Source organism: Nicotiana sylvestris, chromosome 2 (assembly GCF_000393655.2).
Source record: "Nicotiana sylvestris chromosome 2, ASM39365v2, whole genome shotgun sequence".
In the NCBI taxonomy this organism is placed as follows: domain Eukaryota; kingdom Viridiplantae; phylum Streptophyta; class Magnoliopsida; order Solanales; family Solanaceae; genus Nicotiana; species Nicotiana sylvestris.
In genome coordinates, this window is record NC_091058.1 from 4,429,673 (window position 1) to 4,448,290 (window position 18,618).

General features: G+C 35.8%; 3 protein-coding genes across 3 annotated transcripts; 2 read left to right on the forward strand and 1 right to left on the reverse strand.

Annotated features, from left to right (window-relative positions):
- Positions 1-234: 234 nt before the first annotated feature.
- LOC104213672 (WAT1-related protein At5g40240-like) lies at positions 235-4,028 on the reverse strand. Its single transcript, XM_009763204.2, has 7 exons — positions 3,742-4,028; positions 3,591-3,653; positions 3,380-3,496; positions 2,234-2,471; positions 1,537-1,695; positions 1,302-1,453; positions 235-505 (listed from the first exon to the last, which is right to left on the reverse strand). Exons 1-7 carry the CDS (start codon positions 3,942-3,944, stop codon positions 361-363), a joined length of 1,077 nt encoding a protein of 358 aa, XP_009761506.1. The 5' UTR covers positions 3,945-4,028; the 3' UTR covers positions 235-360.
- A 6,204-nt stretch (positions 4,029-10,232) lies between these two features.
- Positions 10,233-10,724, forward strand: LOC138882214 (uncharacterized). The gene has a single exon (XM_070162705.1). The coding sequence runs from the start codon at positions 10,233-10,235 to the stop codon at positions 10,722-10,724; it is 492 nt and encodes a 163-aa protein (XP_070018806.1).
- Positions 10,725-13,327: 2,603 nt separating this feature from the next.
- LOC104213674 (RING-H2 finger protein ATL46-like) lies at positions 13,328-15,302 on the forward strand. The gene has a single exon (XM_009763205.2). It carries the CDS (start codon positions 13,966-13,968, stop codon positions 15,127-15,129), a length of 1,164 nt encoding a protein of 387 aa, XP_009761507.1. The 5' UTR covers positions 13,328-13,965; the 3' UTR covers positions 15,130-15,302.
- The last annotated feature ends 3,316 nt before the right edge of the window (positions 15,303-18,618 follow it).

An 18,618-nucleotide genomic window follows, 5' to 3' on the forward strand; every position in this document is an offset into this window, starting at 1 on the left:
CACATACACCTATTAAGCAGAGGCGGATGCATTATGAGTTCAATTGAACCTAATATTTCTACACGGAGCATAAATATATATGTGAAAAACTAAATTTCTACAAATATTAAGTTCTGAAGATTCAGTGGTAAGAATAAATATAGAATTCGTCAAATTTAAATCCTGAGTCTACTCGTGACTAATTTGCCTCTCATTAATCTAATGCCTCATCCACTAGCTTTTATCATCTTCATCTGAAATTAAGCAGCACTCGCTGGCGCATTCAAATACTTGTGAAATAGTAGTGTTAATTAACATGGTTGAGCAGCATAGTAAAAGGGCCATAAATAACACTTTATTTTATGTGTTTTTTTGTGCAATTTACTTTTGCAATAGAGGGCTTCTTTGGCTTGATGAGTCAATTCCAGAAACAATGTCCTCAATCTCAAGCATGGACTTGATCTCCTTGGCCTTTCCCCACAGCACAGAATAAAATCCAGCAGATATGATAACTGCTCCTATAACACTGCCCACCACATTGTAACAGATATTTACTTCATGAATTTATATATGTGCATTAAAAACTACTACTTCAAGCCTTTTAACCAATTATAGATGCATTAAACAAAGAGAGTTTAATTTTCTTTTTCTTTCTTGCTGACAAAAAAAAAACATTAAACAAAGAGGGGGAAAGGGAGCCTTTTAGCAATGGTAAAGTTGTCTCCATGTGACTTATAGGTCTCGGGTTCGAGCCGTGGAATTAGCCACTGAGGCTTGCATCAGGGTAGGCTGCCTACATCACACTCCTCGAGGTGCGGCCCTTGCCCGTACCCTGTGTGAATGGAGGATACTTCGTGCACCGGGCTACCCCTTTTTTATTAAACAAAGAGAGTATTACAGGGAGCAGGATGACTGCAGCACCTCATTACATAAAGTCGTAGAAGTGTTACTAGTAGCAGCAGCAGCAGAGCTATACCTAAACTAGTAGTAGAATTAATGGCAGTAGTAGCTATGACTAAACTGGTAGTGTCCGTTTGACGCTGGTCAGCCTAGGTTTTGTAATATAACTACAAGCAACTCAAAGCTAATTGATCAATCATGTATCAGCATGAGGAAAAGAATGACTTGAATATACAACAATAACAAACCCAGTGTAATCGCACATGTGGGGTCTGGGGAGGGTAGTGTGTACCCTGACCTTACTCCTACCTTATGGAGGTAGAGAGGATGTTTCCGACGGACACTCAGCTCAAGAAACAGTGAAAATAAAGTAACAAATTGCAGCAAACAACAATATAATGGCTTGAATATATTATATATACCTTCCTAAATGGAGTGATTCGGTAAGGAATAGGATCCCCAAAATTGCTGCAATTACCATTCCCAAGGGCTTGAACATTGCTACATAAAGAGGACCTTTCTTGTCCAAGCACCATGTCAAAACATTGTAACGAAACACACTTCCAGAAACCGCCTACAGTTTAAGATAACAGATCAGATGTCTGTTAAAGAACAAGGTATAGAAGAGAACTGAAAATGAAGCATCAAATTTCTTACTGAGAAAACAATGGCTATCATCCCAATCCCAGGCTTCACCATCCATGCCTCTGGATTTCTTTCTAATACCAGAGTTAAAATTGCACACTGAATACTCCCAAAGCAGCAAGTGAAGAACACTATTGTCATTTGTTCAGGGTATTTCTTCACGGTATCTGTCTAAGAGAGTACAACATGAAATGAATTTGTAATAATGTCCTAATACTGAGTTATAAACCTACTTATAACTTAAACCAATATCAAATTAGCAGCCACAGTTTAATGTTAAAATGGTTGAGACGACGAGAGTCTACAATTAAATAATTTAGGCACTATGTGAAATTCTAGTAAGTGTAAAATGAATCGAGCCTACCAAAACTTTGCTCGAGACAAAATGATTTTTTATGACTTATGAGCTATGAATTGGAAACAGATTGAAGCATCCTCTACTATGACATGTTCTACAGGCAGTATAAAAAGGGGCACCCCGGTAAACTAAGCTCCTGCTATGTGCGGTATCGCGGTATCACGGTATCAGGGAAAAGGCCGGACCACTAGGGTCTACTGTGAGGCTGTTTCCACGATGTTCTACGGGCAGTATCATTAACTGAAATAAGTCCTACATACACGAAACACACTGCTAACTCTGAAAGATTGTGAAGATGGTTTTTAACTTGAAATTCATTCTCATTGTTGAATTACATGTAATATGTTTTACCTGAAGAACGTTCCATCCAGAAGACATGATGCAGGTGATGGTAATGAGAAGACCTCCCAGTAACCAGTTCGATTCTTGTGAAAATAAAGAGTGATGAGATGAATCTGAATGCAAATTAGATGATCCAAGTACTCTTGGGCCTTTGTACAGAGTCATGATAGATGCCCCTATAATTGCAACTATGGTGCCCAAAGATTTTGCTTGACTGCTGGCTTTTCTTATATCTAACTTCTCCATCCTGAAAATTGCAAAAAGACTATGAAGAAATTCTGAACATGTGAACCACTAGACACAACTAAAATCTTGCAATCTTGCAAAGTACCACTTCTACTATTCAACTATTCAAGAAAAAAGCTCATGGTTCAAAAGCCCAGGCTATTCAGTGGCAGAAGCTAGTGATTTTGCAGCACTATGTCAAAAGATTTGTGTTTAAATAAGAAGATTACAACTTTTTGCATATGCCATGATAGAATAACTTGGGTACTGGAAACATCACCACCAAAGGAAGTGGTGCACTGGATGGGGCTGCTCTTCCCTTAACTAGATGTCTCGGGTTCGAGCCCTAGTATGGAAAAATCTTTGGCAGGGAGCACCTCCCCGAATGGGGTCCTACGCGGTGCGAATCCAGATATAGTCGTGCTCCAATGTAAGTACCGGACACCGAGTAAAGAGCAGCCCGGTGCACTAAGCTCCCGCTATGCGCGGGGTCCCGGGAAGGGCCGGACCACAAGGGTTTATCGTACACAGCCTTACCCTGCATTTTTGCAAGAGGCTATTTCCACAGCTCAAACCCGTGACCTCCTGGTCACATGGCAGCAACTTTACCAGTTACACCAAGGCGGACAACGGGTAAGAAACTCAAAAAAAAATACTGGAAACACCTAACTGCGGACTTTGACTCAGAGATAAAAGTGAGTTTACTGCACTAACAGTATAAAATATTTTTATACAGCCTGGTCATTTATAAAGTGATTACAGGTAAATTTCTATGACAAACATTACTTGGTAACCTAATAAAAATGGTATTTATCCTACTACAATATTTTAAGCTAACTGATAATATAAGAATCCATATACTGTATGAGCATGTTACTTAAATCTAACAAAAAGTAGAAGTTGGCTAAGCCCAATTTGGCAGTCCTATACCTGAAAATGATGGTAAGCAAAAATGTAAAACCAGGCAACAAATTCCCTAAAGCAGCTGCCAGAGTAGGAGAGCTGTATTTGATACCTGTATAGGCCAGGACCTGCAGCAAACATATTCTGCAATAGAATTTACAAGTAAAGTTCTGATTTTTTTAATCGAAAAGACCCCAAATTTGGTATCAATAAAACAGAGAAGAAATTTGTACAATACCCCAATAGACCAAGAAGGAAGAATCTCCACAGTATAGACAATGTAATAAGAGCCATATTGCTTCTGGAAAAAAAAAGATAGAAATTTGAGCTACTAAAAAGTAAGAAGTAATCACAAAAAAATGGCAGAAGAGTATTTGATTTTGACAAACCTGCACCTATGGAAGATTAAGAAAGGAAGAAGAAGAAAGGTACCAAGGGCATTATAGTAAACAACATAAACAAGATTACTCATTCCATCATTCATAGCTGCTTTTCCAAGTGTAATCATTCCCATTTCACAGCATTCCACCAACACCATTGCAACAAAAGGGAAAACATCCTTTGACCAAGATTGCATCTCCATTATAACCATTTCTCTTCTTTACACTCTATTCTATGATAAATAATGAAATCTTGTTCAGAATCTGATAAAAGACAGTTACTTTTCACTGATGAAAACCATGAGAATAGCTTTTCAAATGACTGGTATGTGTCAAGTGACTCAAAACACATGATTCCGTACTAAATTGACAATGTTTGTTTTGTTTTATGTGGGAAAAGGGTGATGTCATTAATCAAGTTGGCATTTGTTTGTCTATAGTATTGTCTTGTGTACTATAATACGATCAGTTATTTTAATGACCTCTCCTTTTCAATATTAGCTAGAAAAGGATAAAGAAAGAGAAATTTGATTACAAAAGGCAAAGGAGGGCCAAGGTGGAGTTGCCAACTTCACTTGATTTTAGTGGTTAAGTCATTATAGCAGTTAATTTGGTTTCAAACAACAACAATAACCCAGTATAATGCAGACCTTAACTCTACCCTAGAGTACAGAAGCTGTTTCCAAATAGACCCCCGACATCCTTCCTCCAAGAACTTCTCACCTTACTCTTGGGAGACTCGAACTCACAATCTCTTGGTTGAATGTGGAGGTTGTTTACCATCAAAGCAACCCGTCTTGTCTAGCAACCCCTCCTGTCTAAATATAGTGCTTAAATAGTTAAGGTGAACTTTTTAATTCGCGTATACAATTTTTATTTTAGTTTTATGCAAGGTGAAAATTTCAGGTAATTATTTTGAACTTAACCCTCTTGGAACATGTAATTTGAGCTTGAACACTGCGAAGTTGAACTTCATTTAAATGACTGAATATTTGTTGATGATGATTGTAAGCACGTGATTTTTGCCCTATGAGAGAATTACTCTCAAAAAATTCAAAATAAAACAATTTTTCTTTTGGGTGCAATTTTGTGAATTTCGTGGCATTTTTTGATAATTATTTGAATTTTGTCCATGCATGTTTATTTGTGAAATTAATAAAAAAAAATACAAAAATTTGCATTTAGGATTTAATTCTACAATTAGAAGTAATTAAGTTTGTTTTACAAGAAAGAAAAAATCATAAAAATAATGTACGTTGCATTTTTAGCATTTAATGTTCAAATTGTGTGATTTTTTCGTAATTGTTATTTAATTGTGTGTTAATTGTTATTGGGAGTTAATTTGCGCTTTTATAAATTAATTTAGTTCTATATGATAATTTAGGATTTTTAGAATTTAGTTTCAGTTTAAGAAAAAATAAAATAAGAAAAAAGAAGCAATAAAAGAGGAAGAAAATCGGATTGGGCCACCTTTTAATTTAAATCAACCAGGCCCAAACCAAATAAACTCCTACCGGGTCGACCCAACCCGGTCCGCCCCATAACCCCAAGCAAACACCCCCCACCATTTCTTCCATTTGGACATTTGTTTTGAAAAAACCCCAAAACAAAACCTAAAAGCTACCCCCCCCCCTCTTCTTCTTCTTCGCAACACCCCATCCCTCTCGACTGCCATGGTTGCCCTCCTTCCAGCTCCACCACTACCATCTCCCTCACTCCGGCCGAACCACCATGACCACTACTGCTTCCTCGTCGACCACCCTCGTTGTTTCTTCTTCTTCGTCCAGCATCCATGGTTGCCCTCCTTCCAGCTCCACCATGACCACTGTTGCTGCCTCGTCGACCACCCTCGCTGCTTCGTCTTCGACAACCAACGACCCTCCAGTCGCGAAGCTCCAGCCATGAACGACCCTCCAGTCGCGAAGCTCCAGCCATGAACGACCATCACAGCAGCAACCAATACACCAACCAAACAACCCTTCTCATCTTCTTCGCCTCCATTCCCGTCTACCACATACATAGCTCACGTCCTCACAACCACGCCTGAGCTTCGTCTTCTTCATCGCACACACCCAGTTCACGTCCTCACGACCACAACAACCAGTAGCTCGACTAGCCTCACGCGGCAGTGAATGACCACGTCATGCTCAAATCATCGTCAACCTCCATGAATTTCACCTGCTGCTTCTTCTTCTTCATTGCTGCTGCTCCATCTCCTCGTCCCAAACGACCAACAGCTCGACCAGCCTCACGCTGCTTCATCGTCATCTTCGTGGTCGAGTTATTGTTCGTCTTCGTCGTCCAGCTTCATCGCCTGATATCAACCGGAAAACATACAAAAAAATTCGGGCAGATTTGTTTCCGTTCGAGTTCGTCGTTGTTCATTTCCGGTTAGTTGGTTTAAGTTTCATTTTTGTTTGATATTCTCGGATTTGAAATCAGTATATGTTTGATTCTTTTCTTGTTCGTTGTTTTTCATTTCTTGATTATTTCTTCGGTTTATTTCCATTAATTTGTTTTTGTTTAGTTTTAATATAGAAGGGTGTTAGTTTAATCATTTGAATCATTCATCTTTGTTGTTTAATTTAGATTTAATTCGTGTTCATTTTTTGTTTGAAGTTCGTTTTTAATCCAGTGATTTAATGTGAGTTTATGTTTTGGTTTTTAGTTTTTTGATTTAGTTTGAATCATTCATCTTTGTTGTAATGTTGTTGGATTTAATTTGAAGATCAATTGATTATTGAGTTTAGTGATTTGAATTTGTTTATTTGTTTTGTTTAAGTTTAATTTGAATTTGAGCTCAATGATTTGAATATACTTGTTTGTTATTGTTGTTGAATCTGAAAGTAGGTTTGTTGTTAAAAAATATTGTTCAGTCAAAATAATCCAGTTGTTTCTTTGTTGTTCATCATTTAGTTTGAATTTGTTGATTAAATTTTATTAGGAATTGGTTATAGTTGCTGTATTTTGGTTAGAATTGATTAGGTGAATTGGTTATACCTGATGAGGTAGATTGGTAAATTGCAGTATTTTCAGGGGTAAAATGGTCATTTCAGTAATTTCATAGGGGTATTTTTGGAATTGAAAATCTGAACAATTATTTATTTTGAGTGCTCTGTCCACTAAGCTAATAAAATTAAAATAAGGTATTAAAATAATATAGTGGGGGACAAGACATGTGGTAGTGGAGAATAATACATTTGTTTAATCAATAATGGGGAACACGACATAGTAGGATTACGGGGCTCAAGAAAATTTGATTAAATAAATAATAATTGCATTTTTTATGTAGTAGTGGGCTTGGTAAGAGAAAATGGATGATTTTATTATTTGATTAATTGATTAAGGGGTCTGTGATGAGACATAAATAGAGCAGACTTGGACAGAATTAAGAGAGAAGAATTAGCTGAAAATAGAGAGAAAAAATTCGAAAATATTAAAAGATTTTTGGGGATTCGAATTTGAAGAGAGTTTAAAAGAAAGAATTTTTTGAACATTAAGAGAGAATTAAGGGTTAAACATTAACTGGTCTTTCAATTTTTTTTTAAAAAAAGAAGGTCACTTTGTTTTTGCCCGTTGATTATTATTGGTGTTTCTGGATTTTCATGTGGTTTGTTCCTTGAGTTTGATTGGTTATTTGCTACTACTTCACTGGTTATTGCTGGATTTTATTTGGTTTTCAAATCTGTCACTAGGTGTTCCGTTTGTTGGTTATTGCTGGTTATTGTTGTTGTTGCTGTGTTACATACTACTTTGCTGACTTTCTTCTTCTTGTATTGAAAATACCAGGTACACAACTGTAACTTTGGCATATTGTGAGCTGAAATGTGAAAGTATGAATACATATAAAGAATGGAACTTTAAAGTTTTAATTTAGCTTTTTCTTTGTTTCTTTTACAAATTGTATTTAGGTTATTTTATGTATTATTATTCTGTAAATTTCTGTCGCTTTGCATAACCAGGCATCTTGTAGTGATGTATTAAATAATACTTTGATTTAACTTGAATATTAGGTAGTATATATTTATGCATGTTCATTACTGTCAAACTGTTTAATAATTGGAATAAGAGGAAAATAACATGAGTTGGTCTTTAGTGAATCGGCTTGGCAAAACTGATTAAGTTCACTAGCTATGAAGGTTTTAATATTGTCAACATTAAGTTAATCGTAAACATGTAACTAAATTTAGTTAAAGCATGAATTTAAATTAATTTCGCGAATTAGGCATTATGGCATGAATTGAGTTCAAACAAGACGAGTTAATGTTAAATTTAATAAATTTTAGAAATACGCATTAGTAATTAAGATTGATTCTAATTTCCAATAGTTGTAAATAATTAATTTCAACGGTTCAAGTCATCTAACAATGCGAGTTTAATCTGGTTATGGGATAATTAGTTTCTTTTGAATATATTATTTAACGATTCTGTATTGTATTTATAATTTCAATTTTTAGTAATATTCTTTTCCGTTAACATTTGTCTTAACCTAGCATTTAATATGTTACGTTTTTTTAAGCATGTAATTAATTAGGATTTTTTCTCTTTTATTTTAGAGACGAATTTAATAGAAATGTAGTCATTTTAAGATATCCATAAAATAAAGGAGGCGTGCTTCGCCAAAAATAAATACAAAAATTGCGAGGCCCTCAATAATTATTTATTTAAAAGTACTTAGATTCCGAGATGGGCCGTTTAGCAAATTTCGCGGCCCTACCAAAAAATAATAACAACACGTTAGTCTTTAGGCGCATATTTAATAATGTTATTTTCCTATTCTCGGGTGCACATTTATGTGACCCAAATCCAAATCTCAACGGAGTCAAAGTGTGTCGACGACCACGGGTACATTGATGGTGACGTGGTTCAAGATATATTTTCACAAAGTTGCAATTCTCGATAAAAAAAATAATAATAATAATAATAATAATAATAATAATAATAATATAATAATAATAATAATAATAATAATAATGATAAAAGTGGTTAAAAGTTAAAATTCGCACATATATTCAACATGTATTATATCAGATAATCAAGCCGAATATGACAGTTGAGCGACCGTGCTAGAACCACGGAACTCGGGAATGCCTAATACCTTCTCCCAGGTTAACAGAATTTCTTATCCGGATTTCTGGTACGCAGACTGTTAAACAGAGTCATTCTTTTCCTCGATTCGGGATTCAACCGGTGTCTTGGGACACCATAAATCTCCCAAGTGGCAATTCTGAAATAAAGAAATAAATCTCGTTTCGATTGTTCGTTAATTGGAATAAACTCCCTTCCGAATCTCTGTTGTGGGTGGCGCGGGCGAAAAAAGAGGTGTGACAATGATCTTGAAAATTATGTTCTCGAGAATACTCTCTTGGCTATCTCGCAGATCCGTTGACTTTACGAAGAAACTCTACCAATGTGATGAAGGCGTTTTTGATTGGTTTGGACTTTGGACTCGGGGCATATCATTTGAATAAATTGGAAGACTTAGTTGGCTTTCAATTTGTGTGGACACGCCACATCAATTGAATGTATAACGTGATCTTATTAGCGTTGAATTTGACTCAGCACACTAATAGCCTTTTGGCCAAGCTTCTTTTTGGCCAAAAACAAGTTAAGGCGTTTGACCAAGTGTTTTAGGAAAAATTATACTTTTGAGTAGAAGTAGTAGCAGTTTTTAAAAAGCAGGAAAAATAGCTTCTTCTTAGAATCACTCTTTTGAAAAGCACTTTTAAGAAAAATACCCTTAAAAGCAGAGGCGAGTCCAAAAGTAAAACTTTATGGGATCAAATTTTAAGGTTCCTAGCATTGAACTCATCAAACTTCAAGGCCCTTTCGGTAGCTAACACACGAAGTCGTGATGGGTCGATTACCGGCAACGACATCAATAGAAGAAGAAGATTGGAGGCGTCACTAGATCTGGATCTAATGGAGATGCGGAATCCATGGCTTCTTCTCCTTTTTTGTATCTCACAACGTCTGAGTGAATTTTGGTTGATACAATGTGATAGTGTATTCTCAGACCTGGACGAATTTTTGTTCGTCTTCATTTTTTAGTTTTAATACAATATGTACAGTGTTTTGCTTGGCTAGAAGACACCATCTCCGGCGAACTTTCTTCTTTTATTTGCTATTTAGTCACATATAATGATACAAATACATTATATTCTGTACAAGTACACTCAAATTTGAATGTATTCTATATTTTTCAAGGCAAATACAATTTTTTTTTTGTATTTTTGCCTGTATTTATGTATTCGGAAGGTTATTTTTTTGTGGCAGATCCTTATATTTTTTGAATCTTTGTTGTTTGAATACAACCGTATTAAATATAGTGAATTGAATATAGTGTAAAAGCAGCTACCTTAACGAGACATAGTCCTAATTGACGAGACGCGAGGCAGAGTTAATGCTAAGTTGGAAGTTTGGAGACAAACGTTGAGTCTAAAGATTTCAAGTTGAGTAGGTCAAAAACTGAGTACTTGGAGTGCAAGTTCAGTTGGGGGATGCATGAAGAAGAAGTGGAAGTGAGGATTGGTACTCAGGTCATCCCTAAAATAGATAGTTTTAAGTATCTTTGGTCGATTATCCAAGACAACGTGGAGATTGACGAGGATGTTACTCATCGTATTGGTGCAGGGTGGATGAGATGGAGGCTCGCATCGGGGGTTTTGTTTGATAAAAATGTGCTACCTGGACTGAAGAGCAAATTCTATAGAGTGGTGGTTAGACCGACTATGTTGTATGCAGCTGAGTGTTGGCCCGTCAAGAAGTCCCATGTCCAAAAGATGAAAGTAGTTGAAATGAGGATGTTGAGATGGATGTGCAGGCATACTAGGAAAGACAAGATTATGAATGAAGTTATTATGGACAAGGTAGGAGTGGAATCCGTGGAGGACAAGTTGCGGGAATCGAGGCTGAGGTGGTTCGGACATGTGAAAAGGAGAGACATAGATGCTCCGGTGAGGAGGTGTGAGGGGTTATCCACGACGGGCTGAGGAAGGGAAGGGGTAGGCCTAAGAAGTATTGGGAAGAGGTAATTAGGAAGGACATGTCATTGCTTTAGCTTACCGAGGACATGACCCACGATAGGAATGTGTGGAGGTCGAGGATTCTACATACACACTACCTTCCCCAGACCCCATTTATGGGATCAAGTTGGTTTTTTTTTTTTTGTTGTTATTGTAAAAGCAGCTACTTATGAACAGAATGAATTGAATACAAGTGAATATCACCATTTTTGTGATTTTTTGTTGTTTGAATACAGCCAAATTGAATATAGTGAAATTGAATACAATGTAATATAGTTAAGAATGAATATAGCCGAATTGAATAGAGCGGTATACACCCTATTTCTTTTATTTTTTGTTATTTGAATACTGAATTCAATACAGTGAAATTGAATATAATGTAAAATATATAAGAACGAATAAATCCGAATTAAATACATCGACATACATCCTATGGTAAGCAATTAGTAGCCAAAATGTAATTAGCTAAATTATGAAATGAGTAAAAGTAGGTAACAGAAAGGAGGGGATTGCTGTTTTTTATTAGTGAGGACAAGCAAATAGCTACACCCAGCAATAAGCCTCCAAAAAATAGTCATTTTTTAAAATTCCCCATTTTAGAAGTTTGGCCAAACAAATCATTTAGAGACTAACTTGTTTGGGCCTTGAGATAAAGTGCACCGAAATGACCTTGGGCCTAGAACTATGAAATAGAGTGAAAATAGCGGGCTAGCTAGCTTGCGTACTGGTAATTGAAAAATAGTCAGTGTTTGTAAAATCATTAAAAAATAGCCACTATTTTGTTACAACACGGAAAGTTCCAGCATAATATATTGGAGATTGGAGCACCTGTATATGAACTTCCATCATATTATGCCGGACCAGTATATTATACCGGAACTCCAGTATATTATGCTGGAATATTTTCCAGATTTTGAACAATTTTTTTCGTTCAGATTTATCTTTACATAAAAAGTGACTAAATTTCGGCTACTTTTGAAACTGTGATTATTTTTCAATTACTACTCATAATTTTGGCTATTTTTGAATTTCACCCAAAATAGATTACTTCTGGGCAACCAAGTAAACGACTCAAAGACGAAATGAAGTTGGAATTTAGAATTATTATAAGCTTGAATGACCACATATATAATGTGGAAGTAGGTAATTATGAGTTTGACTTTAGGAACCCTAATATCTGCATTAGCAACTTATTATGTGAAGTCATAATCATGAAATAACAATTTTGAATCAATTGATGATTCAAGAAGAAGAAAAGCGCATCGTGTGGTGCAATGTGGGGATTATAATGTGCGTATCCCTTTATCAACAACTAACACTTGTTTTCATACATTCTTCACCAAATTAATTGCCTTCTTAATAAAGACAAAGCAATATTCTTATCCTTCAACAAGTGACAGCTAAATAAACCAGTATCATCATTTACACGTATAATTTTCTATATATATATATATATATATATATATATATATATATATATATATTTTAATATTTTTAAGAATTAACCCAAATAGTTGGCCATCTAATCGCCCAAACTAAAAATAGCCGATGGAGGTATAATATATACATAATTTATGTATTATACGTGTATAATAAATATAAAATTTATATATATGACTAGAAAAAGTAAACAATGAATATAGACGGCTATTTATGTAAAGATCTCATTTTTTCCAGCTTGGCTAGATTTGTCACAATATATGCTAATTATAATGCTTAATACTTTTAAAACCGTTAAACAAATATAGATTTTATATTCTTCCAAGTTGGGAGATTTTATATCAAACGATTATTTATGCATTTAAATCCTTTAAAAAATTTCTCAGATCCAATGCAATATGAAAGGAATCTAATCTTCTTAAACTTGCAAAAAGTACGTTACATTTGCTTAAACTTCAAGAAAGTTAAACCAAAAAAAAAAAAAAAATTGAAAGGGTGACGTTTAATTCAAAAATTATGTGCACCTCGGGTTATTAATAAAGGATTTTGAGCTCAAAAATTAAAAAGTATGCCAGTTGGCAATTGTGTAAGAATATCGTCAATACACCTAATTAAAGGAAATATTAGTAATTAAAGGCTAATTCTAGTAGTTAAGACATTGCTATTCGTATCATAATGACATACTTTCATTTAATCGTTTCATCATTAATATTTTCCAATTAAATCTTATTTATTTCCTATTAAATGTGTGAATAAAATCACCAGGCGCGAGTGCAGAGATTTGAAACTTGTATAAGTACATTCCAGTTTATTGCTATTCGAATCATAATAATAATAATATTTCCATTTCAGTTATTTCATCATTAATGTTTCCCAATTAAATCTTATTTATTTCCTATTAAATATGTGAGATTTTTTGGCAAGTGCATGATTTGAAACTTTTTTTTTCCTTTTTCTTTTCCCCCTTTTTTTACTCCTTTACTTTTTTCCCCTTTACCTTTAATCTTTTATTTAAGGAATTAAAAAGTGCGACAGTACTGAATATTTCTTTTTGGCATTCTTTACTGTTTCTTTTTTATTTCATCATGGCATTGTTTACTGTTTATTTTGGAGAATAGTGACGATTGTCAGTCCAGCCTTTGGCTTCCAAATAAGTCAATGTCCTTTTCCGGTTCAAAAAACACAACCCCAACTTCTCATTTTTCCTTGTTTATTTATTTATATTTTCTCACACACACACACTCTCTCTGTTCTGTAGTTTTGCTAGAAATTGTTAAACATATAGAAAGAGAGAGAGAGAGAGAGAGTAAGAGAAGAGTTGTAGGCTCAAATATTCAAACTTTTTCCTTATTTCTGCTGTATAAGGTATTTCAAGATCCTCATTAGGTACTAAATCTTTAGGGTTTTGCTGCTACAAGAAGTGATTTTTAATATAAAGGGTTGTTATAAGTATTAATATGTCCTGAATAATGGTGCCTATTAAGTGGGAATCAAGACAGGTAAAGATTCCGCCTTTAGCATTTTCTGCTTGGTTTCATCACCGTCTGCTGTTATTTGCACTGTCAGTGAAATAAACCAATTAAAATATTGCTGCCTTAACCACCGCCCCAACTTGCTGCAAGATTGCAACTTTTTGATGTACCCACTATTTTCTTGAATCTGAGGATGAAATTTGTGATTTTGGGTGTTGGATTTTTTGGTTCAGAGATGGTGAAAAGAAGTTGAAAAGTTGGTGGTATTTGGTTTCTTTTTGAATGTGTTGTTAAAGATGATTTGTTCATTTGCTGAAGTTAGGTCACAAAGATGGGTTTCTGGGGGTACCCATTTGAAAAATTCTTGGATTCAACATCAAAAAGATGGTGTTTTTACATACCCCCCACCTCTATTCCCCCCATCTGCTCCTTCATTTGGCTCAAGTTCTAATTTTCACAATGAACCAAACACTTCTAGTTCTTCCAACAAAATTAGTCCAGCTGTTCTTTTTATTATAGTAATATTAGCTGTCCTATTTTTCATATCTGGTTTACTCCATTTGCTAGTTAGATTCCTTATCAAACACCCTTCTTCTTCAGCATCATCTCAGTCTAATGGATACCCTGAAGTTTCTACTTCAGATGCTTTACAAAGACAGTTACAGCAGCTCTTCCATTTACATGATTCTGGTTTGGATCAAGCATTTATTGATGCATTACCTGTCTTTATGTACAAAGAGGTTGTCGGTCCTAAAGAGCCATTTGATTGTGCTGTTTGTTTGTGTGAATTCTCTGACAAGGATAAATTGAGATTGCTTCCTACTTGCAGCCATGCTTTTCATATTAACTGCATTGATACTTGGCTCCTCTCTAACTCAACATGCCCCCTTTGTCGAGGAGCCCTTTACAATCCTGGTTTTCCAATAGAAAATCCAATGTTTGATTTCGATGAGCCAAGAGAAGATGATGGATATTGTGGTAATGTGGATCATGAGTTCTCCACTTCTCATAAAACAATTGAAATAGAAGAAGTTGCAGGTGCTAAAGCGACTTTTCCTGTTCGACTTGGTAAGTTTCGAAAATTGGATAATGGAGCAGGGGAAGGAGAAGGTGTAGGAGAAAGCAGTAGTAGTAATTTGGATGCTAGAAGGTGCTTTTCAATGGGTTCATATCAGTATGTGGTCGGTGATGTTAATCTTAAAGTAGCCTTGAGCAGTGAACGGAAGGCAAACAATATGAATCGAGCCAATTTAGTAGAGAGGGATCCTACTCCATCAATTGATGAAGATAATGAGGGGAAAAAGATAGGTATTGGGACAAAAACAGATAGCTATTCTGTTTCCAAGATTTGGCTATGGTCGAAAAGAGGCAAATTCGCGAGTTCTTCAGACTGTCAAATGGACGATCGACCTCCTTCTAGTATGGACTTGCCATGGCTTAGAAGAACAGAAGGCATGTAGTGAATTCTGATCTCTTCATCTCTTTTGTTTGGTCTTTTTGTTAAATGATAACTTAGAGGTGAGTTTGCCTGTTGTGTAGTATTCTTTTAGAAGCAAATTCAACAAAGCATGCCATACTTGATAATCAGCTTGATTTCAGTCTTGATCCAAAAGTGTGTTCCACAGCTGTTCTTTACTATTATTCATTTGTTTCTTTAAGTCCTGTAAATTTATAGGTCATCTCTTCATTCTATTGGTTCTTGAAATTTTACTCGACACCACGAGTTTTTTGTCGCATCCTAATACTTTCAGCTGCCACAATTTAGCTTAAATGCAATATGGTCCAGTCGCATTCATGATTAACATATTAACCGTGAAGCTCAATGATCAGAGTTAAGGAATAACACTTGTTTCATTTGTCATAAGCTGTGTTAGAAACCACCTGTAACATGCCTAACACTTTGTAACTTAGTACCTTTCCTCAAGCATAAAGCTCATAAATGCTGTGTTCCAAAAGAACAAAAAATTGTTGAAGATACAAGAGACAAGAAACTGCTAGGTTAAAAAATGTTACTTGTCCTTATAAAAAAAAGTTACTTGTCAAGCACAAAGACAAGGAGCTTCCTTTGTTTCTTGAGAAAGTTGGGTGTCTTGTTTTCCTCATAGTTCAAGTTTGAGAGAATACAGTTATCTTGGTTCATTTTTTTTGGTAACCGAGGAATGTACAAGTGCTAGTTGGCGCACTGTTTAATCTCGGCCCACACATCTACCTAACCCATACATTACAAGCTGCGCTCTTACCACTAAACCAAAACATAGTTCTAGGGCAGCAATCAACTTTATTCATAGGAAATGAAGGCTGGGATTCTCTTATGTTCGCGAAGCATCCTAAAAATTTGGCTTCCATGGCCTTTATTTTCTGGTCTTATTGACCTATCTTTTACTTTACACTCCTCACTTCAGCAAACTCCACTCTTTCTTTTCTTCTCTTTATCTTTTTCTTTTGGGGTGTTTGTGGGGAAGGGTTGTGTTTGAACACAATCTTTTTGTTTTAGTGGTGGGATCCATGGAAGCATTGCTTTGTTGGAGACCAAATTAAGTGGCATCTGTCATGGGGTCATTTGTCTTCAATAAATATGACTCTTGAAATTAAAGCCTTGCTGATTCTCTTAGAAAGAGTGTTAGTGAAACGATTAAGTTACAAGTAGAGATTAGATAGCTTAACCCCTGCTAATTATTGGTGAATTTTCAATACTACTGTAGCCTCATGTGTTGCACTGAAGCTGAAGCGCTTTGATTAGCTGAAAATGTACTTTTCTTTTAATGCAGGAACAATATTAAATTTACTTTTTTTTTTTTTTGAAGTTTAACTTCTTTTGCCAATGGACTTTAACACATTATAATTTTCCTGTTTCTAGCAATTTTGCATAATTCCTTTTTCTGCATTAATTTTCTTCTTCTTTGTACCTTTCCCTTTTCTTCTTTCTTTCCCTAGATGTAGGGTAAAGGTTGGCACAAAATTTTTAGCAACCACATTACAGCGGCAAGAAGCTCTATGGTGGGAGCTTTCTTTCTATTTTCAAGGATTAGGCTACTAAAAGTAGAAGGGGAACGTTGGGGACTTGGATTAACGGTCAAGTTGTCTTTGTGTGATCTATAAATCACGGGTTCGAGCCCTGAAATCAGCCATTGATGCTTGCATTAAGGTAGGCGGCCTACATCACTCTCCCTTGGGGTGCGGCCCTTTCCGGACCCTTCGTAAACACGGGATGCTTTGTGCTACGTGCTGCCCTTTTTCTTTTTTGCTACTAAAAGTCAAAAGAGTTGGATTGTCCTACAAAAATCCCTTTGTTTCTTTTAATATAGGAGACTCGCCGATAGTTGGCGCACATGTTCAAGACTCCGGATTACCTCTAGTGTCATCGCTTAATTCTTTGTAGTGTTTCAACTCGTGACGTGCGTCTAATCTTCATATCACTGCAACCACTGAACCTGAACCAAAACCCTGTGGCCCATAAAATTCCCTGGTCCTACCATAGTCTAACAAATGATTGTAGGCACAGGTTTTACACATCCTAGAGCAAGGGGTAACTCGCATCTTCACTCAAAAGATGGAATCACGAGTGTAGATTAAAGTACGACAAAAGTCCTTAACAAAGAGTATATGTTGAAATTTTGCACCACATGACGACCCATATAATTGTACAGTGGACCAGGAGAATTTTAGATTTATTCTAGTTTCTTATAGGCTCGGGCGTTAGCTTATTTTTCTGTGTTGACAATGAATTGTGAATGAGGAACCGTATTCTGCAATGACTGGAAACTGACTTACTGGATACCAACCAGTTAAGTGGTCCACACATCACTAATCATAGATGAAACTTCACCTTTCAATCATGACGAAGTCCATTATTGGTTATTAGTATTTTTTATTATCATAGTTCTTTTGTCTCTTGTTAGTTTTCTATATTCGCATGTCTTGTTTGCTAGCGGTACTTTGTTCATATTCTCGTTTGCTGCCTTGGATTTAGTTTTTTAAATATATTATCTTGCTATCGGTACCCCTTTCATATTCTCTATTGTTATCTTTGATTTAGTTTTCTAATTATTTGTCTTGCTATTACTTGTTATCAGAGCTTCTTTCACCTTCTTTAGCCGAGGGTCTATCGGAAACAGTCTCTCTGCCCTTCCAGGGTAGGGGTATGGCTGCGTACATCCTACCCTCCCCAGACCTCACTTGTGGAATTATACTGGGTTGTTGTTGTTGTTCTTTTGTCTCTTGTTTTGGATCTCGCTTCTGGTTCATTTGCTCATGGTATCCTGGCCAGGTTATATATATAATTACAATTATGAAATTCAATTGTTAAATTAATCTTAATAGACGATGTCATTATTATCAGATTAGGTAACTTTTTCTTCACAAATAATCCCAAGGCACTTGAGACATTGCAGCTGCAACCACCACCCCATAATTAAGGCATATGACCAATTAATATTGCTACTAGGGTTGGTTGATATGGGTTGAGAATCTTAATTAGATCCTTTTCCCTCTCTCTCAAGAAAAGGGGTAAAAGGACAAAAAAAAATGGACAGATACAAATGCTCCAACAAAACCAGACGATGAGCAAAAGTCTGCTTTAATAAGTATCTCGAGGAACCTATGCAATGCAGCCCAATCTAGTCTAAGGAGTAGCGAGACTATGAAAGATGTAGCAAAGGAAAAGAACTTTCACCAGTTTCTTGAATGAGAAACGAATGTTTGGTGAAAAAAGGCGTGACAGATTACTTTGTATACATACCAAAGAGAATGGATGACTAGAAAAGGCTTCCATAGGCAAAGAGACAATCTAAACCGAAAGTATACCATATAGCGAGATTACAATTTGGCGGATTGGAGAACCATAGTATTGGGGCCATGGACGATGAAAATGATCAAAGTTGAAACAAAGAATGGTATTTGTAAATGTTGGCGGAGTCCAGCCAGGGGCGAAGCTATGTTGGCCCCTTCGC